General features: G+C 36.7%; 6 protein-coding genes and 1 long non-coding RNA gene across 12 annotated transcripts; 4 read left to right on the top strand and 3 right to left on the bottom strand.

Annotated features, from left to right (window-relative positions):
* The first annotated feature begins 90 nt into the window (after positions 1 to 90).
* On the top strand, positions 91 to 2,772 carry LOC121750424. The gene is made up of 5 exons (XM_042144960.1): positions 91 to 265; positions 907 to 1,226; positions 1,793 to 1,872; positions 1,949 to 2,007; positions 2,258 to 2,772. The coding sequence occupies exons 2-5, from the start codon at positions 921 to 923 to the stop codon at positions 2,560 to 2,562; spliced, it is 750 nt and encodes a 249-aa protein (XP_042000894.1). The 5' UTR covers positions 91 to 265; positions 907 to 920; the 3' UTR covers positions 2,563 to 2,772.
* A 1,543-nt stretch (positions 2,773 to 4,315) lies between these two features.
* On the bottom strand, positions 4,316 to 7,775 carry LOC121753386. 3 transcript variants are annotated; one of them, XR_006040392.1, is made up of 6 exons: positions 7,465 to 7,775; positions 7,248 to 7,392; positions 6,905 to 7,057; positions 6,048 to 6,101; positions 4,886 to 4,989; positions 4,316 to 4,602 (listed from the first exon to the last, which is right to left on the bottom strand). It is a non-coding gene; the product is annotated as an uncharacterized LOC121753386 (long non-coding RNA). The 3 variants fall into 3 exon arrangements; XR_006040393.1 differs by having other exon boundaries at positions 6,905 to 6,979; XR_006040391.1 differs by having other exon boundaries at positions 6,905 to 7,392.
* Positions 7,776 to 10,840: 3,065 nt separating this feature from the next.
* LOC121753315 (cell division cycle 20.1, cofactor of APC complex-like) lies at positions 10,841 to 12,786 on the top strand. Its single transcript, XM_042148572.1, has 5 exons — positions 10,841 to 10,919; positions 11,124 to 11,396; positions 11,476 to 11,745; positions 11,823 to 12,386; positions 12,476 to 12,786. Exons 1-5 carry the CDS (start codon positions 10,890 to 10,892, stop codon positions 12,617 to 12,619), a joined length of 1,281 nt encoding a protein of 426 aa, XP_042004506.1. The 5' UTR covers positions 10,841 to 10,889; the 3' UTR covers positions 12,620 to 12,786.
* LOC121753316 (MOB kinase activator-like 1A) lies at positions 12,675 to 16,107 on the bottom strand. Its single transcript, XM_042148573.1, has 7 exons — positions 15,803 to 16,107; positions 14,917 to 14,965; positions 14,151 to 14,259; positions 13,601 to 13,694; positions 13,323 to 13,456; positions 13,035 to 13,198; positions 12,675 to 12,923 (listed from the first exon to the last, which is right to left on the bottom strand). Exons 1-7 carry the CDS (start codon positions 15,823 to 15,825, stop codon positions 12,852 to 12,854), a joined length of 645 nt encoding a protein of 214 aa, XP_042004507.1. The 5' UTR covers positions 15,826 to 16,107; the 3' UTR covers positions 12,675 to 12,851.
* Positions 16,108 to 17,762: 1,655 nt separating this feature from the next.
* Positions 17,763 to 21,376, top strand: LOC121750251 (growth-regulating factor 4-like). 4 transcript variants are annotated; one of them, XM_042144753.1, is made up of 5 exons: positions 17,766 to 18,091; positions 18,418 to 18,759; positions 19,280 to 19,664; positions 20,496 to 20,959; positions 21,051 to 21,376. In XM_042144753.1, the coding sequence occupies exons 2-5, from the start codon at positions 18,513 to 18,515 to the stop codon at positions 21,056 to 21,058; spliced, it is 1,104 nt and encodes a 367-aa protein (XP_042000687.1). In that variant the 5' UTR covers positions 17,766 to 18,091; positions 18,418 to 18,512; the 3' UTR covers positions 21,059 to 21,376. The 4 variants fall into 4 exon arrangements, with proteins under 4 accessions (XP_042000685.1, XP_042000683.1, XP_042000687.1 ...); XM_042144751.1 differs by lacking the exon at positions 21,051 to 21,376 and having other exon boundaries at positions 17,763 to 17,951; positions 19,280 to 19,667; positions 20,496 to 20,982; XM_042144749.1 differs by lacking the exon at positions 21,051 to 21,376 and having other exon boundaries at positions 17,763 to 18,091; positions 19,280 to 19,667; positions 20,496 to 20,982.
* A 391-nt stretch (positions 21,377 to 21,767) lies between these two features.
* Positions 21,768 to 23,587, bottom strand: LOC121751096 (cadmium-induced protein AS8-like). Its single transcript, XM_042145812.1, has 2 exons — positions 23,045 to 23,587; positions 21,768 to 22,912 (listed from the first exon to the last, which is right to left on the bottom strand). Exons 1-2 carry the CDS (start codon positions 23,283 to 23,285, stop codon positions 22,791 to 22,793), a joined length of 363 nt encoding a protein of 120 aa, XP_042001746.1. The 5' UTR covers positions 23,286 to 23,587; the 3' UTR covers positions 21,768 to 22,790.
* Positions 23,588 to 23,903: 316 nt separating this feature from the next.
* LOC121750621 (protein PAM68, chloroplastic-like) lies at positions 23,904 to 24,705 on the top strand. The gene has a single exon (XM_042145193.1). It carries the CDS (start codon positions 23,912 to 23,914, stop codon positions 24,515 to 24,517), a length of 606 nt encoding a protein of 201 aa, XP_042001127.1. The 5' UTR covers positions 23,904 to 23,911; the 3' UTR covers positions 24,518 to 24,705.
* Positions 24,706 to 25,771: the final 1,066 nt, after the last annotated feature.

Here is a 25,771-nt window from a genome sequence, read left to right as displayed (position 1 = left end):
AATGAATATTTTGAAAATTATCTAATTTAATTGTAAATAAATCAAAAATTCTTTTCAGACAAAATTACAACTAATTTAATCGGGCTTTTGAAAATACTACGAGAAAAAGAAATACTGTAGTAGCAAAAATAGAAAAGCAGAACTTGTATGGCAGCTCACTCCTCTTCAGTTTTCACCCTACTTCTCCTCCATTCTAGTTTCCATCTTCTCACTCTCACACTCGGCGAAAGAAGCTGCATTTATGCTGTGACTCAGAAGATATAAGGTATCTCTGCTGGTTTGGTTTAAATTCTAAGATCTATTCTGTAATTGCTGATTTCTTTTGTTAATAACTGAGATGGATTGTCAATCTATGATCTGAATTCTGCTCTTCTCTCCGTGTTCAAAATACGCCCTTGGTCTTATTCTGAATACAGTTTTGCTCATTAAACCAACAAATGTTGTCCGTTGATCAGTGATCATCTTGTGAATTACGTGAAAAATCGTATTTTGCGGTTATTTCTATATTGATTGGATCAAGCGGATGGTGCTGAATACAACGCGCATAATGTTGGCCAAGAGTTTCACCCTGAAATTTAAATAAGGCGAACTTGCGCTATATATATATTACTCATGTTTGCTCTCACGAACTGTTCGATAAATGTCCTCAACGAACTCTATTTCTGATTAGCTCTTGAAACCACGATCAACTTGTCATCTCCTGTTTTCCTGAAGTTGTAATGTCATTATGGAACTGAACTGCTCATTCGTTTGAGATTTGGATTACTTGTTGTTTCTATCGTGTGTAGTGTTCGTGTTTGAGAATGTGCAGAAGAAATTATATGTCCATGGAAACATTTTCTCGACAATGTGACAGTAAGAGGTTCTTCAGTCCCATTCATGTAAATTTTGACTGTTTAATTTCAGAATAAATATACATTATGCATCACTTCATGTCCAAGGCTTCGAGGAGGATATTGTATTCGGTTGGAGCTCTATATGGAAATGGCCCATGTTCTTCCATGGCCACAAAACATTATTCTAGTGTAGTACCAACTCTGCAAAGGAATTTTGAGAGTATGCAACCAACACCCAGGCTCTGGAACTGGGGATCACAGGAGTTCTGCAGGAGATTGAGCTTTGCGACTGGGTTTGCACCCTTGAAGAAAAAGCCTTTGGAGACAATCCTTGATGTTGAAAGGGCTAAGACGAAATCACCTGAAGAACTCGCTGACATTTGGGATGATGTATGTTTCTAAAAATCAAATTTAATGTTCTCCTGATCCCTTTCTGAAGCTTTGCTTTCTCTGTGCATTCATTCAAGAAAGCATAAAAAAATTGACAATTGCATGTTATATCTCAAACACAGTACTGTGACTGCATCTCTGGTATTTTTCTTACCACATATGGGTGCAGCTTGAAATTTGTTCAAATATTTATTTTAATAATTCATGGTTCAGGATTATGGTGGCTGCTTGCTATGTTAATACACAATACCTCTGTTGCGAAATAGTCAAAGGTTGAAACCTTCATGTTTTAGAGATGTGGAAGCATGTCCTGATTTTGAATAATTCTAAATCTTAAGTCTTTTAGGATACTATTTACCCATGTAATAGTACTTCAAGCATTTCATTTTTCAGTCTTGATGACAAAATATCCAAATATTCATGTTGTGTTCTCTTACTGACACATGCTCACTTATAAATTGTCAAAGTGAAATCTAGTAGTTTACCTGATAATCTTTTCTTGCATAGAAATTACATGCCTTTCTGCTCATAATCTGGTGGTGTTAATTGCTGGTTTTGCTTTGCAGTTTCATTTGGGAAGGGGTCATATTGGTATATCAATGAAAGCAAAATTGTACCACCTGTTGGAACAAAGATCTTCAGATTGGTAGTAGTCTACCTTGTTTTTGTTTTTCTTGTATGTCTTTGTCAAAAGATTAATGATCTTTTCGCTTTCTTTGCAGCCGATATTTTGTGATTCCAGTGTGGAAAGGAAGTGGGTACACCACAATGTTTGTGCAAGGTTAAGAGATTACTTCCTTGTATTTTGTGCCATTATGTTAAGGGCGGCATATATTGTTAAAAATTAAAGTAAAATGACTCCAACTTCTTTAATAGTCTGTATGACAAATCACAGTATGCAGATTTTACTGAACCCCGTGTTGGGTTGGTGTGTCTGTAGGACAAGAGTTGAGCTTAGCTTAATGCCATACATAGTTTTAGATATTCATAATATCCGTATTGTGATTCCATGTGTATCGAACTTGAAACAGTTGAGATGCCACACATGCTTTTCACTGGTCTTGAAGATTATAAAGCAAGAGGAACCCAAGCTGCCCCATACTTGACAGCGTCGTATTACAAAGAATTTGCAGAAAGCAAGGACTTGGTGCTTGTTCGTGGCGACGTTGTCTTCACTAGCAAGCTGAGTGATGTAGAAGCGAAGTGGCTCATGGAGGCTGCACATTCGTTCTTCCTGAATGATATCAGGTATAAACTGGTCGAGCGTTTCAACAAACAAACTCGCGAATTTGAGTTCAAGGATGTTTTGCAAGCCTTAGAGATGCCGATACTGTAGGCCAAGAGAAACAACCTTTCATTTTTGTTAGCTATGAGGACAGGAGGGGCAATGCCAATATTGAAAGACCAGATACTCTCTTGTTCCTATATCTCCAATCTTTATATCATTGCTTTTATTTGTAATTTAGAGGTCAGGATTTAGACCAAAAAATTAAAATTGATAAGTTATTGTCTTATTAATGAGTAACATAAATGACTGCTTCTTGGCTGCTGTTGTTTTTATGGATGTACTATAATGTTCCATACCATGTATGGAGCAGCTAATAACATTAATTTGTTACAATACACATGGTACCTATTATTATAAATATAAAAACAAATAGATTGAGCTGAATTTAACACATAATAAATGAATGTATCAAAAAAATTGTTATTATTAGTTTATTTTTTTTATTATTACTTTGTCCCATAAAAATAAACTCTTTACATTTTGGTATGTCTCATAAAAATAATCCACTTTAGTTCTTGCTAACTTCTTTCGGAGTGGGCCCATGCTCCATTAATATAGTACTCCCTCCGTCCCATAGTAGATGTCACAATTGGGAGATGACACGAGATTTTAGGAGATGTTATTTTATGTGTTAAGTGGTGAAAGAAAATATAATTTATAATTGATGTGAGAAGGAACTTTTTTCAAAAGATGAAATGTGACATCTTTTGTAGGACAAACTAAAAAAAGAAAGTGTGACATCTACTATGAGATGGATGAAGTACTACTTTTTCTTTTGATATTCCTTCTAGTTTATCGATGCATTAAAATTTGTGTCATCTCAAGTGGGTCTATTTTGATGGGATGGGGGAGTATTATTTTGTTGTTTGGGAGAACACTCCAAATAGTGCATTGCATGAAATTTGAAGACAAGGGAATTTGATATGCTATGACAGTGAATGAACACCCAATGGATGTCCCCAATTTGAAAGGAATATTCGTTTTCTCAGATCTGCCGGCGGATATTCCGCGCTGCCTTACACGTGTCAACGGTTCCACACGCTCATCGACTTGAAAGAACATGGATACTTCCTACTCCGCGTCACAGCAGATCAAGATTCTTCATTTTTATATTACTATATTCGGGAATCATGTTTTTTTCAGATTCCTCGCCGAATTTATCTCGCCATCTTCTTTTTCTTTATTGCCCACGTAACATAAATCCAAAAATTCGTGAATCTTTGTGTGCCTATATATGTATATGCACATGAATGCATGTTTGTATTTTATTACACCAACATGAACAGTTGAAAGCTGAAAATCACGGGCTTGGTCTGTTATTGGGCAATCTTAATTAAGGAAGGCTGATCTCACCTTTCTTCGTCTCTTCCTATACTATAACTTCATTAATCTTTGCACAAAAGATGTAGTGTAACATATGTAAACACAAATATATCTATTATATACTCCCTCCGTCCCTATAAATAAGCACTATTTCCTTTTTCGTTGGCGATCGTTTTGTCGATGCTGTCACCAAGCTTGGTGGCCCTGACAGTGAGTACTCCATTTTGTTGCTCCCCCACTTCTCTGTTTGTGTGTAAAATTTCTTGATTTTTTTAGAATTTCATTTGTTGATTATTTTTGATGATCCAAGTATGTTGGAGTGTCTCAGCAAGAAAAACAGAGATTGTTGATGGCTTGAGGGATTTTTGGGTTCCATAGATGAAGGATATTTGGCTTAATGGATCACTCCACTTATCTCTAATTTGACATACTACTTTTGTGTTGTGGTTGGGAAGGCATAAAGATGATCTAGAGCCAATTTAAAGCAATATACAAATACAGTAATTTGTTGGTTTAATGAAAGTGGATGCTGTTTTCAGAGGCTACTCCAAAATCAGTTCTGAGGGTGATGGGGCTCAAGGGACTCACATTGTATCACTTAAAGAGCCATTTACAGGTAAATTAGTCACTCGTTACACGAACTTCGTTTGTCATTTTAATCGATTCTTCTTGGGTGCAGAAGTATAGGCTTGGACAGCAGCATTCCAAACGACACAACACAGACAACTTTGATGAGAATCGTCTTCATCTTCTGCAGCACTATACCTAGAAGAAAAATTATCAAACAAATTTAGAAGGGGAAAAAGCATCAGAACGGTATAGAAATAAATCAATAACTGCTGCAAAATCCCTCCAATATTCATTGTATACGAAATAAACATATGCCAGGATCAGAAACCATCCATCATCTACGAATAACCCTCATGCTTAGCAAAAACCAAAGGAAGATTTTACTAAATCTAGAAAAGCAATTATTGAATGTGGAGTATAGTAGAAATACATTCATCTTTTGCAGATAATACTAAAGCCTCATTTAGATAATACTTACTGACTATCATGCTCTGATGATGAAGCATTCCTCCCATTATCTACACCCGATTTATATTCGAACGAAAGGTATTTGTTACCATTAGTAGCTTGAGATTCTTGATGCTGCATGTGGAGAACAATACGTCAACTTTTTCGCGAACTAAAACACACAGTGATGTATGGTGTCTTTTAAGAATAGTCACTTCAACAGTTAGCAAATTATGGAAGAGTCAACAAGATAAGAGAAACCGGATCAATAACAGATTCAATTTTCTCTTTCCAAAGGAGTGCCTCCTGAATGTTGAAAGCTGCCATCTGGAGCCAGGATTATCAATATAAAAGGGCGAATTCAAAAAGAAGGAAGATGACAATGTTAATTGCTGGAAATAGCACCACATTTACCTAAATTCACAATGTCATACAACCTAAGCATCGCAGTTATAACCACTTACGAATTTTTTCCAATTACAACATCCCCAAATTTGATTTACTAAACCTACATTGTTTCATTTGAAACAAGATGTTGTGTTAAGAGCACATGTTGGATAAATTGTGTTGATAAAAAGCGGGGATGCTGTATGCGGAACCGTGGGGAGCAAGTTCAAACAGAATTTAGACGGCTCAAAACAACACAATTATATTGATCTATGCATATCAATGTTGACTTCATTCACTTCTTGTGTTCTTAAACAACTTAGCAAATCTTCCCTTATGAGCATTGCTCGAAAGTCAATAAACCAGAAGCATCATGGTCACTCTTTGCACAAGTAAATTATGTCATGACTATTCATCAATGAAGTCATGTTAATTGAAATTCTTGTTGCTCAGAATGTCTCATATTCTTGTTTAACTCAAAATATATCTGAAGGACTTATCAGGGTGTGTGACATCTTAACAAATTAAATTTCCAGAAAATTAATTAAGTGAATGGAATTGGGAGTAAAGACAGAGACACTAAAAGTCTGAACTTACAAAACTAGTATAGAAAATATGCCTAACAAGATCATCAGTATAATTTTAAAAGGTGAGAAAATAATAACACCTGTCAAGTAAATTCAAGCAAAGGCTTTTCACATGTATGGAAAACAATATTATGATAGGATCCCTAATGGCAACATAATAATAATAATGTTGACGAAATATAACAACTGCAAATATCCCCAGATGCAAAAGTAACGCACCGTAATTCGATTATATTTCTCTTTCTTGTTGTAAATAGACAGAACATACACCATCTGCCAAACATTAGAGCATGTTATAAGTAGGCACCTGAAGAAAGTATTTCTGAACATACTGTGCACATGCATGTGCCAAAAGGTAAAAACCCTTAAAAGGCCAAGATAGATGGAGAAAACAAAGGCAGCATTCAACCATCAATTAACGAAAAAGATCAGAAATCATAAACCTAGCTAGTAAAAAATTATACCTGATGCTGGTGGACTCAGCTTGACATACTAACAATGGACCTCTATGGCATACTAGCTGAATATGCTGCATACTCTATTATTTGTTAAAAGCCAATCCAGTAAATTATCTGCCACCCATTACCATTCCCAAAACCAGCACAATTAAGTATAACTAAATTCACACTCTCAGAGCACAGTGGAAACAACAAGGAACAAGATCTATCGAGGGCCAGGCCTTAGTACCAAAATAGAATATCCTGTCAAGAACATCTTGAGCCCTGATCTAATGATAAAATTAATTAACAATTACACATTTTCTCCATTGAAGTACCAATGCATCTTCATTTTATAGAGGGAACTCCTCCCACAACAATATTTTAGCATGTAAGGACTCAAGTTTTCCATCGTAAGAACAACAAACTGTACCACAATGTTGTTAATGCTCACAATAACTGAAACAAGGATACGTTGAACAAAATCATCCAAGAACAATTCTATTTTTGGGAGTCTCCTTAGAGAGTGAAATAGTAATTATTTTTTCCATTGTGAAACCAAATCACGAGATCATACAAGGTAATAATATAATATTCAGCAAGGATATAAAGAAGATAAAATTGTAGATTTAAGCTCACATGTCCATTATGAGTTTTCAGTCCTAGGTCCTCCACCCTACAGTTGCCATCTATAACAAGTGTCTTGGTAGGCACCTTAGCGCATAAGCAGGACAAGCAATACAAAAATAAGTTCAGTATGATTGTAATCAATAGAAATGGCAAATAGTTTCCCTGTAAAATAGAGAAAATTGGTTAGCTCCAATCTGTGTCAGCTAGGCAGTAGGATTTCTTTTAGAATTTGAACTGCAGCCATCTTAAATGAATTATTAACATATGCTCCTTGTTGGTGGAGGAAGAGGAAAACCATATCACTATGAATATTAGATACGAGGGGCAAATACTCGTCAGAAAATAAATTTACCACATTGCCTTGGGGCTTCTCTTGTAATACGCCAACAACCTAGACTCAAGCACAAAATATCGCATATGAATAAATGATCTTCCAATCTTCCGACGCCCATATCTCACCATTCATCCTTCATAAACCACCTTCGGGTTTGACATCTCTGGAAGTTGCAATATTTTCAGCAAACCAGAGAGAGAAAAAATAAAACCAGAGAGAAAAATTGGACCAATACATTAGTGGCGCCCGTGCCAAAATCTTCACAATTCAGCAATTAACACAGGCAAATCCGCAATTAAGTGGTGGCGTGAATAAACGAGTGCGTGTATTTATGTGTGTGAGAGAGAAACACACGTAAACATCGTAAATCCAGAGAGAGACAAAATTAGGGGAGTTAATTTTACAGCTAGTGATCTGAATATTTTTCAGACGCAGTAGAAAAACGCCGGCAAGTTCAGGGGAGTTTGAAAAGCAGAGGAAAAAACAAGGAATTTAGGAAAATAGAATATACTCCTACGCTATTTTTTGGGGGTTTTTCTTTTTTGACTTTCATTTCAACCTGCAGTAAATTAAATATGTTTTTAAATTCGGAAGTCGAATTGAAAGTGGACTGTGAGTTGAGAATGCAGTTTTGTTTGTCTTTATGCGAAGGGATTATTTTTTGTCTTACTATTAATTACGCGATACCATTGTCAACAGGCTGCAATATTGGAATGACACATTTTTAATCAAAGTTACATAAATATTGAGTTAGTAAAAATAAATTAATAAGAAGTTGGATTATATGTCGGTTCGGACAAGATCAAAAGTAAAAATTGAAGGTGATTATAGCATTATGTTCGAGTATAATATGATCGATCAAATATCACGTATTAATTAAATAACAAATAGTAACACATTCTTATTGTATAACAAATAGTAGTAACAATTATTAATCGGGTAGTTACTATAAAGATTATAGCATTATGTTGAGTATATTACAATACTATGGTGAGTTTTATAACATCGCGATATAATGACTAAAAGTCAACTCTATAATAATTTATGTGAGTTTGATGATAAACTTGAAATAGTATGTCGCCAACCACGATGTCGGTGAGGAGGAAGTCAAGGACAACATGCCTAATCTATGAATTTAGGTCAATGAATGGTGCACTAATGCCCGTTTTGTAATCAAACTAGTTAAACATCTAACAAATACGTACAACAAACTCAAAGTAAGACTTATGCAAATTGAACAAAAATCTCTATAGATCAAACGAAAAAACTTTGCAAATCGAACGAGAACCACCAATCAAATCAGTCCACCACTGCTTTCGTCTCACCGTCGTCGATTTCTGCTAAGCAATCTCACCATAATGTTTACATGTATCCAAGCGGATAATTGCCAACCAAATCGGATATTCACATACCCTGACGGAGATAGCACTGGCCAAGCCACCGCTCCAGCGGGGGCTTGGCTGGTGCCGGACCTAGTATCCCGCCCTGGCCGCCATCGTCGTTCTGCAACTGCGCGTGTGAGAAATTTGATTTAGGGAAGAAGATAGTCTTACTGGGCTATTAGTTATATTTTATGTTGGGCTTGGGTCATTAGAGATTAGTGATTGGAATGGAAGCCCAAATTTCTAAGTATCTAATTAATTAGTATATTAAATCTTATTTATACAGCTTCACATTATTAAGAAGATGCGATAATAAATATTCTCTCACTTTCCAAGTTTCCACGCACCATTTTTAGTTTAATATTTTAGTGATCTTCTTCTTAATATTATAGTGTATACTTTATTTGGGATATTTCTTTAGTCTCTTTTTTATATTCTCTATTTTTTCAATATTATGAGTATTTATCTACTACTTTTTATACATATTATAGTGTAAGTTTTGAGACAATTACTTCCTTTTTACTATAAAAATATTGATGGTAAAGTTAAAGACCTTTCTCTCTCATATACTATAGTAGAAGAGTATATAGAGTATTCAAGTGATCCAAATATCAGTGAAATATTTTTTTGAAAAAAAATTGATAATAAGATTATTATTTATAGTTTAAAGTCATGCTGATCCGTCTAATACAATTACTACTCCTAAAAACTATAAAATATTACAAATAAAAATAAAATTAAATATTTTAATATTATTTTTAAATTCAGCACCGGCTTCCTTAAAATCCTCGTTCCGTCCCTGCATACCCAATTCAAATTCGAGATCAATATCTAATGTCGAATGTAACAAGTTTATGCATACTGGGGCTCCAGTAAGTAAAATTTCTGATAATTTATCTATTATAACAAAAAAACAAGAATAGTCATATCACAAAAAAAATATTGGACAACATGCGCTAGAGGATTAAGAGATAATAATACAATTGATAAAATAATAATTATTTAAATAAAATAAATTTACCAATATATAGTTAAGAAGTTCGGATGAGACCATTTCGTAGTAATTATTGGACGGCAGCGCTAGGGGATTAAGAGATAATAATACAATTGATAACATGATAATTATTTAAATAAAATTAATTTACCAATTTATATTAAGGAGTTCGAATGAGACCATTTCTTTTCTGAATCTATTCAAAATATAATTAGTCAGAAATATCCAAATATGTCACTTGATTTATTGATTATGCAAGCTTTTCAAATTAAATTAAACGTCTGTTTAAGTATATATATGAGTCAGAAAGATACTATGTCTATTCCACCTACCAATAAGGGTCTTAAGTTTTAAGTATATTATCATTATAAATGAGTGTTAATTAATAACTCTATCAATGAGTTTGGAGCATACCTACGTACGAAACCTCTTCCTCCATCCTGTTTTTTAAAAGAATCTCAACACTAATGACAAAAACTTATGTGCATATAAAAAGAACTTCAGTATTTTCGAAGAAAAATAGCATTAGTTACTTTCTAATTAAATAATATCAAGTTGTAGAAAATAACAATTATCATAAAGAAAAATGACATTTCGAAAAATATTTGTCAGGTTAGATATTCAGTTGTAATATGATTTTATAATTATATCACCCTTAAATATCGAGGGCCATTGTCCGACATCTATTGTTTCTGTAGTATGCTAGGTATCATTTTTTTAATAAATTTATAGATTTTAAAGAATTAATTAAATTTATGTAAATATTTCATCTTATTCCTCGAACACTAAATTCTACTCTTTTGCAATAGACTATTAGTAACGTTAATTCTCTAACTTTAATTAACAAAACATGTGGCATGATTAAAAAATTCTCAATAATACAAAAGGATTAGAAATCGCACCTGAATTCATCCTTTCCACCTTAACATGAATTGACTAATAATCGCTAATAATGGTATTATATAGAGTCATGTTATTGAGATTTGATGTAGTATTTCTGAATCTTGACCATATACAAAAATTAATTAAACAAAATTACAATTTATTATTAAAATCCATAACTAAATCTAACAATTTAATGAAAAATTATCGAATCCTAATTCCACCAATAGATCTCATATATAAGTAAGGTTGGAATATTAGTCGATCGGCTTAATATCAATTTTCCTTATAAATAAACAGAAATATCTATTTTAGCCCTCTCGATTTATTTAAACCATAACTGTTACATTAAAACTAGCATCGGTTTCTTCATCGTCGAAATCTCTCTCTCTCTCTCTCTCAATGCTTCGCCAGAACAAATCCAGCGAAAATGTAAGAGGATGATTCTATGAACGATCTTTAAAATTAATCTCTTTCCTGTGAAATTTCCTGAAAATATTCCACATTCGATCCGTGATCTTGCTGAATTTATCAGTAATTTTCGAATGAATTTTCGCGCCATAAAATAAAATTAACCTATTGATCTGCGGCTGCAACCTAATCTGCGATTTTTTGGTTTCTTTTGTTCGATTTCAGTTGGACAGATTCATTCCAAATCGATCGGCTATGGATTTCGATTACGCTCGGTACATGCTCACAGGCGCCGCGGTGAAAAACGAAAGCGCCGATCCCTGTTCTTCAAAGTCATCTCTCTACAGGAAGCATCTCGCTGAAATCTTGAACATCAACAGATCGAGGATTCTGGCTTTCAAGAACAAAGCGCCGCCATCTTCAAAGCACACTTCCAATTCTTCTTCTTCCCCTATCCGCCATAGAAAATTAACAAAGCAGAAACGACGAATTCACAAGGTCAGTCGCAAAAGGTCGCGATTCCAGTAGTCTGCAATTTGCTGAATTATTGCTGAATTCCGATTGTTTTGATGTGCAGTTTCCAGAGAGGATCTTGGATGCTCCTGACATAATCGATGACTTCTATCTTGATTTATTGGATTGGAGCAGCGGCGACGTCATTGCTATCGCATTGAAAAATGATGTCTACCTGTGGTCCGCCTCCGATGGTTCCACCGTTGAGCTTCTCTCTGCCTCAGATGAAATCGGGCCGGTGACGAGCGTCAGATGGGCTGCAGATGGGAGGCATCTCGCAGTTGGCTTCACTAATTCCCATGTCCAAATCTGGGACACTTCAGCTATGCGAAAGGCATGCCCTCAATGATCATCAATCAATCAAACATTGATCTTGCATTGCATCTAACAGTAATTTTATTGTGATTGCAGCTGAGGAGGCTTCAAGGAGGGCATCATCTAAGGGTGAGTTCCCTTGATTGGAACAAAGACATCCTAACAAGCGCAGGAATGGACGGTTTGATCATAAACAACGATGTGAGAGTGCAATCGCACATTGTGAGCACGTACCGTGGGCACAATGATGAGGTGTGTGGTCTGAGATGGTGCCCAACGGGAGGCCAGTTAGCGAGCGGGGGGAATGACAACCTAGTCCACATATGGTCCCTCTCTTCCAATCAATGGATCCATCGCTTGGAGGAGCACTCTGCTGCAGTCAAGGCCCTTTCCTGGTCCCCTTTCCAGAGCGGCCTCCTCGCAACTGGTGGGGGGCTTGGAGACGAGCGCATCAGGTTCTGGAACACCAACACCGGGGCGTGTCTCAACTCAGTTGGGACTGGATCGCAGGTCTGCTCACTGCTGTGGAGCTCGCACGAGAGGGAGCTTCTCAGCGCTCACGGCTTCAGTAGCAACCAGCTCACTCTTTGGAGGTACCCTTCCATGGTTAAGATGGTTGAGCTTGAAGGTCATACTTCTAGAGTGCTTAGCATGGCCAAGGTATTGACTGATGGAACTGATAATCAATTTTTAACATACTAATATTTCTTAGTTGTGGTTACCTGACCCTTCCCTGGCCTCCATTGCAGAGCCCGGACGGATATAAAGTAGCATCGATTGCTGGTGATGAGACGCTGAGGATCTGGAATGCAGTTTTCGCGACTCCTCCAAAGGGGAAGAGCGCGGAGGAGAGGAGGTGGGAGCCCTTTCCAAACATACCTCGTATCAGATAGATCAACTCCATCCCTTGTTGGTGTTAAGATTTTTTGTAGAACAGTAGTAAAAATATAAAACAGAACAAGCCTGTCTTGGCATTTTTAACATTAATTCTGGATAAAACCATCACTTGAGTTGTTTGTAATACTAAGATGATACAATAAAATAGACCATTTACATGGAACTATCTGTAAACACACATATTTCATATGTAGAAACGATATCAAGATCGATAGACAGTCGTGCTTATTAATATGGGACAATCGATTCAATGAGCTCTTGTAATGGAGCGAGTTCCTTCTTGTCTATCAGCGAAAATTCCTGCAAAATAGGTTTTACAGTTAAAAGCTAGTGAACGATGCTTGATAATGTGCAAAACCAATTTGAAAAAGAGGCTAGGACTAATAAAACTGGAAGTATGAGAAAACTTACATATGTGAAAAGTATAAAATGCTTGAAGCAAGTATTTAGATGGGCTTCCTCCTTAAGACTCACAATCTTCTGAAAATGTGAATGGTATATATGAGCATATACGCGGAATAGCCGTTTGAATATGGTCTTCACAACGTCCCTGAAATTAGTAGGAAACGGTGCACCTGCAAATGTTACTCCGTAAGCATTGAGCCTATAGATTTATCAAAATGCAAAATACTTTGCCAAAATGCTGGTGGATGTGAATTATCAACAGCATTGATAAACTGAACCAGACATGATCATTACCAAGCCTTTGAGGAAATAAGGACTCATCATCCAACTGTGTCTCAATCCAGTCCATCAAATACTCGACATATTTAGGTGCCGAAACTTCAATAGGTTTTTTAATTGTTACACCATCCGCCCATCTGTACTCGTACCTGAAAAAGTTTGTCTGCATATCAGGGATAAATACTTCTACGTACGTATAAAAAACATATACATTCTGCTTCTTGGTTGAAACAACAGTTCTGTGACAAGCATACATGAGTAAGGGCGAAATTTAAATGATCAGCCAGACATACTTAGGGCCAGCAGTCATTGTAGGGCAGTTTTCTGGCGTACAGAACTCTGTGAGGGTGCCATAGAGAAGATTCACCTGGTTGAAGAAGTCTACAGCTGAAGATGGAAAAATCAAGCAACTTTTTTCAATTTATATCCTCAGAAAAAATCTAATAAAGCAGATGAAGGATAAGTACAAACTGTTATTTTTCAATCATGTAGAGATTGCTAGTATTATGTTTCCTTTCTTTTATGCCTTCATCACACACGATTAGATGTCCACAAAAGAGTAATTACACCATACCATGAGCAATCGATGAGGAACTGTATGCTTAAAAACAAAGACACAAAGAGCTAGGAGATTTTCTCATTTTTGTTTGTTTGGGGAGGCGGGACGGTCAACCATTGTGCATGGACATTTTATCCCAAAAATTAGTGAATTAATATTGTTTATCCAATTAAACACTAATTGAAGTGCCGCCATGTGAGACTCAAGATGTGCACAGGGCCATAAGCACCAGCAAGCACGTATAGAGTGTGTGTGTGTGTGTGTGCGAGAGAGAGAGAGAGTACTGTTAACAGCCAGCCATTCATTAAAATCTTCACCAGGAGGTAACCTTACAGCTTCTCGCAAGTTCCCACTACCTAAAGTGGCATCAATATGCTGCCTAAGCTGTGCACCCTGCATATTAATGTAACAGATTTAATGATAATAATATGGAAGGTCATAAAGAAGTCAGTTTAATACGTTCTGCTTGCAGCCATAAGCGATAGTCGCACAGCTGAACACAACAGGAATGAGATGAACTCCTATTCACTATCAATATGCTTCAAGCAAATAACCAAGGCATAACTAATCCACCTAGTCCTATCACCTCTGGATCTCAACCATGCATGATAGAATAATCAGGCAACAGAGAAGGGATTTGAACAATGAAGGAAAATGAAAGAGTATTTCCTTTACTTTGAACATAGACAAGAACATAAAAGGATAAGACAAGACATGCTATCCTCATGCTTACTGAATCAAATCTGACTTTTTCCCTCTTGGTGTAGCTGGCATCATGAGCTGGGTAAGTGAAACTAAAATAAAGACTGGTCAAAATATATGATCCGCTACACGATGTAAATTTTAAAGCTTGAGGAATAAAAAATGAAGCAAGATTGACCTATTACCCAACTTACAAAGAAGATTGAAGTAGCATCATTTCATCCCATAAAGCGAAAATTAACAAACTAACTATGCAAATGTGATTTTTCAAGCAGAGGTTCGCTACAGATAGTGCCAATGAAGAAACAGTCATGAAGGGTATATATATTCAGTTAGCAAGAAATGCACCTTACTGCCTGATGGGGCACTTTTCTTAGGACGGAATGTCCTTTGATTCCTGTCCAAAGGAACATTGCATATAATTAGATGATCTCATAAAAATCAAAGACATCCACTCAGGTTACACAAACAAAACTAACTGGACATATAATCAAGATGCGTTTTCAACAGATTAGGCGTCTATGTTACTACAGTGATATATATGTCTGTGTTATAAGGTGTAGTTCTTTTATCTTCATCAATCATGAACCATGTGTCAAACAACTCATATTCTTTAGTAAAAGTAGTCAGCGGCATTTTGCCTCATTTTAAAGACAAGTCCTGTATTTAATCCACCTCATATTAGGAAGACACAAATGTCATAGCAGTGAAAGCAAGCTATAACTTTGTGTTATGCTACATCTCTTCCTCATTAATTCATTCATACCTATAGAAATTAGCTGGTGATTACTTGCAGAAAAAATGTAAACATACACATATATAATCACTAATGCAGATAATCACGGTGATTTGGGGATAATTAGAAAACTTAATTTGGGTAGCTGATCAGAGAATATTCCCGCCATTTCTATTCCCTTTCTCTTCACAGTCAAACTCTAAACTTCAATTCCATGCCGAAAACTCACATAAATGGCTATGCTAACTTCAACCCAAATAACAAAAGACAACAAAATAAAAATAAATAACATTTCATTTCATCATACACCTCTTTCTCAATCAAAAATCAATCTTGATACGAACATCAAAGCACCCATATGAATCAATCAGCTGAGTGTAGAAACAGCACAAAACAAAAAACCCAACAAATCAGAAATCCAATAAAGGAAGCGCAGATCCGACGTAACAAAATCACGCACCAAGAAATCACAATCAGATGAAAAGTCGAAATTATTACCTGCCAATGCCAAAGAGACTCATGGCTGTTGAAAGATAGAGAAAGAGAAGAAGGGTGGAGAGATGACGAAAAAGCGGGGAATATTTACAGAGGAAGAGGAATATTATTATATTTAAAGGGGGGGCATAAAATTAGTGGAATTGTCGAAAAAAGCTGTGGAGCACTGACTTGGCTTCCACTGATAAACAGGAGAGCAGCAGCTCGGAATCATAAGCAGATTCCCACTCAATACAATTTGGTCAAACACAATTTACAAATAAAAATTAAATTTTTCCCATCCTTATTTTCCAATTCTTCAGAAAGAAAAGAGTCTTTAATTTATGAAGTCTTGACTTGCATTCATAGAATTTAATTGCAAACAACAAAATTGCATAGTTGGCAAATGGCAATCATCATTGATGGAGGGGAGTGTGTGAGTTGTAACTGTCTGCTTGCTTTGACCATGTATTTCCTAGCTAGACTTCAACCGCTTTCTACTAGAATATCAATAAATTATCACATCATCATATGGAGAGACTTCATCTCTCTCTCTCTCTCTCTCTCATCTTTTGTGTTGTAAGCTAATTTGATCAGTAAACTTTAAATGGGCCCAGCCCAAAATTACAAAGTCCAATTTGTTGGGCTAGAGCTGACTTATCCCCTTCAAATATGGGCTGCTCTTTCCAAAATATCAATTCCAAATCTTCTACTAGTTTCTTACCGAGTATTTGATTTGTTAGATATTGTCCTGTTATTTGGGTTTTCTTCAACATTAGGTAAACTTTATTTCTTGAAACTGGTTTACAGCTTTTGTTGGGAGTTTTTACAAAACGTGAACAAATCGGATATACTGAAAGGCGTGAGAACACTTTCAGATCAAATCAATTTGGTGGTTCAACCAATATTTGATCGGATACAATTCAGGTTTATCAAAAAATTCGTATGTTGATTCTGATCACTACTTAGAACCGATAATTGATCAAATATAGGAGGTTGAAGCGAAACATCACGTCATTTCACGAAAAGTTGCGTCTCTTCGTTTTGGATAACCGAATTTAACCGATTTTCAAAGGGTTTCTAAAATTGCAAAATAGTCCTTCAATTATCTGAAATTACATTTCCGGATGAAGATTTTTATATAGGGGTTGCCGCCCCTTGGACCCCGCTACTCGGGGGCGCTGCCCCCGAACCCCGTCTAGTCATAACGAATTCAAATAAGTGTACACTCCGCACTTCCAACTTATTTGATGTCTCATTATGAGCACTTTGATCAATCAAGTTAATCCAATTACACTAAAATATCCAACAGCTTTGTGGGGGCTACTTTGTGGTGGAGGGGAGCAAGAAGATGAGAAAGTAGAATAAAGACAGAATTTTGATGTTAAATTGCTCATGGAATTTCGTTGTGGAATTTTTCAAGGATGCTTCAAAATCAAAAGGAACGATTAATTCTTTATAGATGTTCGCACCTAGCCGAATAAAAGAAAATGTAAATGTTCACGAGGGGAGAAGGCTATGAGAGGGAGCGAACAATTTTTATTGGTTAGTACTTTTGTTTTAATTAAAATCGTTGTATATATTGGAACTATTGCTAAAAAGGAACTATGAGCTTATCATTTTAGAGGAGCTTCTAGGGATTCTATCCCATGTTATTTTCTAGTATTTTTCAAGCAAAATCATACAAGAAATTTATTACTACTCCTTCACAAGGAAAATACTCCATATTTTATTCATACTACAAATTCATAATACTATAGTACAATATCTATAAAATGATTAAACAAAGATGAAAAGTAGGATATTTGTATGTAGCAGAAAAGAGAAGATAAAGTTGTTCCATCAAACCTAACAAAATAATGATATGAATAGATGGATTTTAATGTCACTTGGAATCTAGGAAAAGTTGATGACAAAGGTGGCATACAGAGGTCATGATATCTTCACATGATGTGTAACATCATTGGACCACCACCTCAACCAAACGCCATAATTCAAGCCACACCCCACCTAATCCTATGTTGCCTCCCACCGCCCCCCATGTCCCCTCTCATCTCAGCACTCCCCAAAACCCACTTTAATTCTCCTTCCCATTAACCTCTCCAATCACCAAGATTTCATCTTTAGCCAAGAGAAAAGAGTATGCCCCCATAGCTACCGCCTTCTGATTCGTGTTAGTTGCAGTTTTTTGCAGTGTACTTGTAAAAATCCCAGCTTTTTCATTTTTCCTGCACCAGCTTTTCACCCCACATTCTCCCTTATCTGCAATCTGCATCGCATGTTTGCCCAAACCCTAGATCTGTGCTACAGTTGGTGAATACCCACTCCCCTCTCTCCCTTTCTTGTACACAGACACTGCTAGTGTCTCTGTTTTACACTTTTTTTTAACTCGAGTTCTTGGGTTTGTGTGAGCAGCTTTTTTCATTGAAGCAGTTAGTGTGCATGTTTAAGCTGTGTAGCTTCTGGTTTTCATGAAATTTCCCCCTTTTCGCTTTCACTTGTATATGCAGCTGCTTTTTGTTGGAAGTGAGATCTCAAAATAAAGAAACTAGGGCTCTGTTAGAGTAGAATCTTTGCATGTCTGCATATGTTTGCTATGTTGTGTGTTTGCTGATTGTGTTTATATTTGATTATGGCAGGAATCGAAAGAAGAAGATAGTTTGATTATCTAGGAGTGGTGTTAGGGGAACTGGTGGAAGTATAGAAGAAAAGAGTGGAAGTAAGAGGGTGAAAGATGAGTGGGGCAGCATCATCTTCGGTGGGGGTGGGGTTGGGGGTTGGGGCTGGGATACGCGGCGGAGGTGAGTTGGGGTATGGGGGATATAGGGCGCCATTCACTGCAGTGCAATGGCAGGAGCTGGAGCACCAAGCCATGATATACAAGTACCTCATGGCTGGCTTGCCAGTCCCACCCGACCTCATTATGCCCATTTGTCGAAGCTTTGATGCCATTTCTGCCCGTTTCTTTCACCATCCTTCATGTAATCATCTTGCTGTTTGCTTACCATCTTTCTATATATGTCTGCCTATGTAGATATGTGTGCGCGCAAAGTGTATTGATTAATGTTGTGGCAGAGCATTTGATTGTTGGAAATATTGGTGGCACATGTCAACTTGATAGATATGTTGCAACTCAATTTATTGCAAAAAATGCTGATATATATTGCTGTTGTTGTTTGGAAGCTCCTGTTTTGCTACTCGTAACTCATTAATTGCAGTAGTTGCTTTATCTATTTATGAACTGTTTGGAGATTGTTATATTAAAAGACTTCTCTTATCTCTTATTTTGTTTTGTGAATCATGGGAATAAGTAGAAGAGTCTAGCATAAGAATTTGCTCGTCACATGATAGTTTTGTAGAGATCATATTTTGGGTCGCATTAAGTGATGTTAAAAATGTTCATTGATTTGAAGGGCTGGTTTAATTTTCTTGTGCTCCACAATATAGTAGTTTTTGTAATTTATCTAACGAGGAATGTAATTTTGGCTGTTCATCATGCAGTGGGATATTGTTCCTATTACGGGAAGAAATTCGATCCCGAGTCTGGGAGATGTCGGAGGACAGATGGGAAGAAGTGGAGGTGCTCGAAAGATGCACATCCAGACTCCAAATATTGCGAGCGGCATATGCACCGTGGTCGCAACCGTTCAAGAAAGCCTGTGGAATCCCAGTCTACTTCGCAGTCCGCGTCGACTGCAATGTCGCACATATCTAGTGGGTGTGGTAATACCAGTGGAAGCTTTCATGGCAGTGGCAGTGGAAGCGGAAGTTATCAGAACGTGCCATATTATTCTGTTGCCAGTTCAGATGGATCATCTTTTGGGAGCAACGTGACAAAGCTACAGATGGAGCCTATCTCCTACGGGATCGAGAACAAGGACTTCAGGCAGTTCTGTTTAAGCTTATCAATTATCAAAATCATCCATAGTCCTTAAACACTTGGTACTTTATATGCTCAGGAATAACCCGAGATTTCCTAGGATCCTCTTGGTAAATAAGAACCATTATGCTAGGATAGGAAATAATCTTGAAACATTTGCATGTAGTTTCTAGAGAGCTGGGCTCAGGTGTCCGGTATTGGGTGTCCATTGATGCTAAATTACTTTAGAAAAATGAGAGGACCATAATAACTTCCCTGTTTGAGACATGATATTGGAAAGATTTGGAACTAGTTAACAATTTATAGGTTGCTACGTTTCTGTAGGGAATTTACTTTCAATTTCTTTTTTCTCCATTTTCTAAACAAAGAGGGTCCATCATTTTTCCATCTCAAAAGACAACTTCCGCACTAGGTCGATAATTTTGGATTAGAATCAGAGGAAGAAGATAACATAGGGGATAGGAAAAGAATCCTTTACGATGTTGAAGTCCATGGCATATATTACCTGCTAATATATCCAACTCTTCTGTGAAAATTAGATATGAGTTAGCAACAAAGGAAATGGAAGCTCTCTTTGGATGCCACTTTATAGCCATCATATTTAGAATGTGATATATGTGATTGAAAGCATGTTTTTATGCCGTGGGCTTTAACTTTCAAGGAGAGGATGATCAAATATTTTTCTTCTCACCCTCTCTGATTTCGCTCTATTTGCGTGTGTGTGTGTGTCTGTTCATTAAAATCTAGATGATTTGTGATTTAATATTTCCACACTCCAGCATCTGAGTCTATACTTGGTTAACTACACACCTCTTGACGCCTAAGTTGCATATGCAGATATGTTCATGGGGTGACTCCCAATGCTGACGATAATAGTTACTCACCCGAACCATCTGCAAGTGTTGGAAGCCTAGGTTTAGGCTCGAGCACAGGAGGTGGTGGCATGTGGCGACTCCTGCCCTCTCAAGTCTCTTTGAGCTCCATGTTAAAGCCGAAATCCGATTCCCAGTTGCTCGGCCCGTCTTCCACTCAACAGAACATACCTCTCACATTCGAGCCCATCTCAAAACAGAGGCAGCACTGCTTTTTGGGAAGTGAGATTGTTTCTCCAGTCCCAGATAAGCAGGAGGAGCAGCATCCAGTTCATCCTTTCTTTAGCGAGTGGCCCACGACTAAGGAATCATGGTCCACTCTCGACAATGATGATGGTTCCGGGAAAAACTTCTTCTCCACTACCCAGCTGTCCATGTCAATTCCGAGGGCTTCTGCCAATTTTTCTTCAAGCGGGTACTCCACACAGGGTGAGTCGAACAGAGAGCTCTGACAAGCTACATAGAAATTGCCAAAGGTGAAACCATACTAACTTGTGGTTTTTGATACGTGTTGACACAGATGCTTGAAGCAGGAAGGGTACAGCTACACCAATTCCATTCTGTGGCTGTATGCTGATTGATGGCGTTTCGAGGTCTTCTTCTGCTTGTTTGAGATTCGTTTGTTGACTTAATGTTAATGTTCTCTTAGGCAACTTGGTATGTTTAAAATTGAATTTCTTGCTTGAATTCGGCATCCTGAATAAGTGTGTTGTTCTCCTCTGATGTGGAGTTTAGCCTCTTCTGTCTTGGTTGAAACCATCGGCAATAATAAAGCAGCGGTGCTACTGAAATTTAATTATATGAACTGAACTAGAAATTTTGAGGTTCAAGCTCTTTATAATGGTATTGTTCTGTACTCCATTTTATAAAGCAAATTGCTTTGCAGCATTAACCATGTTTTTTTTACATTGGAGGTGCTAGTGGGCATCTTTTGTATGGTTAACTCAATTCTATAAAAACAATCGAGTTGATTTTAAAATGTTCAATGTATGACGTGTGTGTCATAATACTTGCTTTAAAGCACGTTTTTTAATCTGTTGCTTACAAATTTATAGAATCAATGCGAACAACAATCGAATATTGCTTATACTCTAAATGCGATCAAATCTACTTATGACATGAACACAAGTATTTATTAACTTGGTATGAGTGATTAGGGTGTATAATATACTTACTCCATGCTAATTATCTTTGCTATGAAAACATATGCTCTCTATTTAAATACAAATTCTACTCATAACCAATAATTAGTATTATTTAATTTAAATACTGTACGTCTGTACATACTACCAAACAAACAATTGATTATGGAGTATACAAATAAGCTTCGATTTAAGCGAATTGCGATGGCACTTACATATGATTACACAGAAGAATATGCACCATTTCAGCATCAGACATAACTATATCTACAAAAACCATTCCACTTCAATGTGAACTCATAAAAAGTTGGAGGTATATTTTCCCATCGTTACAGCAAAAAGGTCAAAGCCTCTTATATCATCAGGACAGAAGAATTTCATCTGATGATTCATGATTGTTATACTCGTTGGACCTGAACAGAATCCCCAATGAGTGAAAAAGACCATATATTAGCATTTAGCAAGTTAAAAAGAATAACACAAAGGAGCATCTGAGCCACTACTCTATATTGTGATACCCCATCAAACTACTACTACTACTACTACTACTACTACTACTACTACTACTACTACTATATGCAACATGCAAAGTTTAATACAATCACCAAAAAATTAGTATCATGTACATTCATTGATGTCCAAATCCTGAAAAGAGTCTACAGAGAAAAAAATATTTAGATACTCAAAATTCATGATTAAGCTCTATCTAGTTAGCTACTACAGCAAATTATACTGTATTCCAAGTTCCAACAAACACTAAAACCAAAAGTTTTGCTGTGGATTTCACTGATGCAAGCTTTTCTAAGCATTCCAGAAGTGCCAAAACTGGGCAATATATATATATATATATATATATATAGGGCTCCAGATACAGAAAGGATAGAGTCAAAACAATCAACAAGAAAGCATCTAAGTCAGAAAACACACACTGTTAGACCATGGTGATGGCTGATTGGCTAACCCAAGAGATGAACATAGTAACAAAGCTTTCAAAAGGTCATGGTCACGTACCTCTATCCAGAGGGATTAAGCCTTCCAGACTCTATGTAAACAATCAGTTACATGCTTAGAATAGGAAGCAAACATGCTTCTGACATCCGGTAAATCTCTAAAGTTCTTCAAACTGTCAACTTTGAAACCTGAAAATGATGCACCTTGACTTTGATGTGTGATCCCCAATCGTCTTCCATTGTACTTCTGCTTCCAGCTAGACTCGGACCTTTCTTTTCAACTGATAATTCTGAAATAAACATTAAAGTAACAAAGCCTAAAGTGTGGAGTATAGGATTAAGTTCCATCATCTTCTATAAACATCATGAATACTTCAAAGATGTAAAGTATTCTTCCATAGAAATGTGCACAAAAAACATACCACTATGAGGGGCCCTAAATAGGTAATTAGCAGGAAGACCAATGCCGACACCAAGAAAAGTGATCCCCACATTAAATCCAGCACCACAGCCGGCTCCAACGTAGCCAACTACCTCATGGCCAAAGCCAGGGCCCCATCCTACACCGCAACCAATGCCTATTCCAACGCCCCAAAAGGCTCCGATCGTTGGATTCACTGGATTCCTCCTCTCATATCTCCTAAATAAACCCTTTATAATCATTTCTGCAAGCAGAATTTGATAGATCAGAACAGTGTAGCAGGTAGGTGTTATATCCGCAAGTTACTACGAGAGCTACGAGGTTCATTCATGTACAGCAGAATCGCTTTTTACATATCAACACCATCATGTACAGCAGAATCGCTTTTATAATATGAATTCGATCAAAAGAAAAGTTAACGGAAATTAAGAGACACAAACAACTACAAAGCTAAAATTAACACCATTTCGTTTTTTGCGAAGTGGCTACATTTAAATCACAGATATAGTATATATACAACAATAAAATTCGCGTACAATGTGGAAAAGAGAATATCAGACACCTTATGTAAATGAGAAAGGAAACTCGTGAAAATATGGCATCAATTTTTCTGTATCAACCAGAAATAATAATATAGATAAAACCTAAAAGTACGTAGATAGTTATTCAGTCGACAGGAGTATTTGAAATAGTAGCACTTTTTGTACTACCACCTAAAAATTAAAATTGTACTCCATAAAAAAATTAGAATCTCAAAAGTATAGTACTCCTACTATAATAATTAAGTGTAAGATAGATAGGGCAGCATTTCATGGGTATTATAGTAAATAAACAATACTCTGTACAAGATAAGGTTCTTCGCTGTGACATGATGACTCCTCCTAGTCCTTCCCAACTAACCAAAATACATGTAGCTCGAAGGAAGGAAGAAAGCAGTTGGGATCAAAACATGGGAATCCATGCCTACGCTCCTTTATCATTGCCACCTTCGCTAACCTCACCCCATATCAAAATCCTCTCACCCAGAATCCACCTCAAACCAATCTCAGCCACTCTAAATTCGCCCAAAGGCTTTGGACCCGCATCAAAGAAACCAAAAAAACCCAAGAAGCCAAACAAGAAATACGAAAGCGAAGACGAAGATGAGGATGAGAGAGAGGAAGGGGTGATACCGGAGATCGTGACAAATAGGATGATGAGCAGAATGGGACTCTCAGTTGGAATCCCACTCTTCATAGGACTCTTATTCTTCCCATTCTTCTACTATCTAAAGGTTGGGTTGAAAATCGATGTCCCCACATGGGTGCCCTTCATCGTGTCGTTTGTCTTCTTCGGCACTGCGCTTTTGGGGATCAGTTATGGAATTGTGTCGGCCAGTTGGGATCCATTGAGGGAAGGCTCACTCTTGGGCTGGAATGAAGCTAAGAAGAATTGGCCTGTTTTCTGGCAGTCCTTGCGTGGTGGAAATAAATAATACTCTGATTCTAATTTCTTCTCCATTTTTGCACACTGTGTTTCTTTGATCTTGTTATCATGTTTTGTTTGGGTTTATTACATATATTTGTTGACAGAGTAACATTAGGTGTGTTGCCAAATGCAGGGTAGTCTTGGATATTCACCATTTCTTGATTACAGGGTGCCTTTAATATAGTATATTTGGTATCTCTCATGCATTGCTACAAAAATCTGTCAGACAAATCTGATTCTCTTCTTGATGATGATAATAATGTTATCTATAAACCCTTAAAATGGAGGCTATACATTACTAGTCATAACCTGTATCAAATTTTGATTTGTATCTTCCCTGATTATGTAAGAAAGCAATCTCTATGATGATAATAACTCCAAATCTTGAGAAAATGTATTTATTCTAGGAAATGAATCTAAGGTCCAACAATATTGTTACCAAATACCAAGAAGCTCCTAGCTCAAACTCAACTTGAATTTCTATCATATTCATAATTAAATGGTCTTCAATCTTGATGAATGATTATTTAAGTCAGATAAACACCAAATAAGATGATTCTATCTATGTAGTTGAAAGAAGAATAATCATGCAAAAAAAATCATCTTGGACTTGTATTACTCGTACTTAAAAGTGAGGTTGGATCTCTATATGGTGTGAATCTGTATAACCATCTAAAGCTCAAAAAGCAACTTATTTTACAGTCAAAAGTGACGCCCACCCAAACTTTTGTTTACATGGAAACTGCATAAGAGATATTGCGTAGGGTTTCCTCCTTTTTCTCTCCATTTATATGGAGCTGAGAATGAAGGTAAGAATGTTTGCATCCCAGCAAATGGATAGACAGACAGAGCAACAACTAAAGTAGTAGTAATTGGCATTCTCTGTATTTATAGCATAAATAATGCAGAGCAGAGCAAGTAGAGTAAAATCAAGATTCCTCCTCAAAACTACAGTTCCTCCCTTGTTGATAAACTAACTAAAACAATAAGCAAACCCAGCATCACAGATGAAAAGAAAATGTTCCCACCAACCATAATAAATACTGTATATTAATATCAGGGAATTAAGGTTAACAATAGTCTTAAAATTTGTACAAGCTCAATCCACATTAAAACATAAATCTAGTAAAGTTGTATGATGGTCCCTAGAGTTTGTTGGCAGTGGCATCAACATCAAGAGCAACAGGGTTAGTGGATGGGGGGCTATTGTCTAGGGCTAACTGAATGAGGTCATAATTAGTATTTATTTGAGCACTGAGCA

The sequence above is a fragment of the Salvia splendens genome, chromosome 10 (assembly GCF_004379255.2).
Source record: "Salvia splendens isolate huo1 chromosome 10, SspV2, whole genome shotgun sequence".
Lineage (NCBI taxonomy): Eukaryota > Viridiplantae > Streptophyta > Magnoliopsida > Lamiales > Lamiaceae > Salvia > Salvia splendens.
This window is presented reverse-complemented; position numbering and strand designations above follow the sequence as displayed.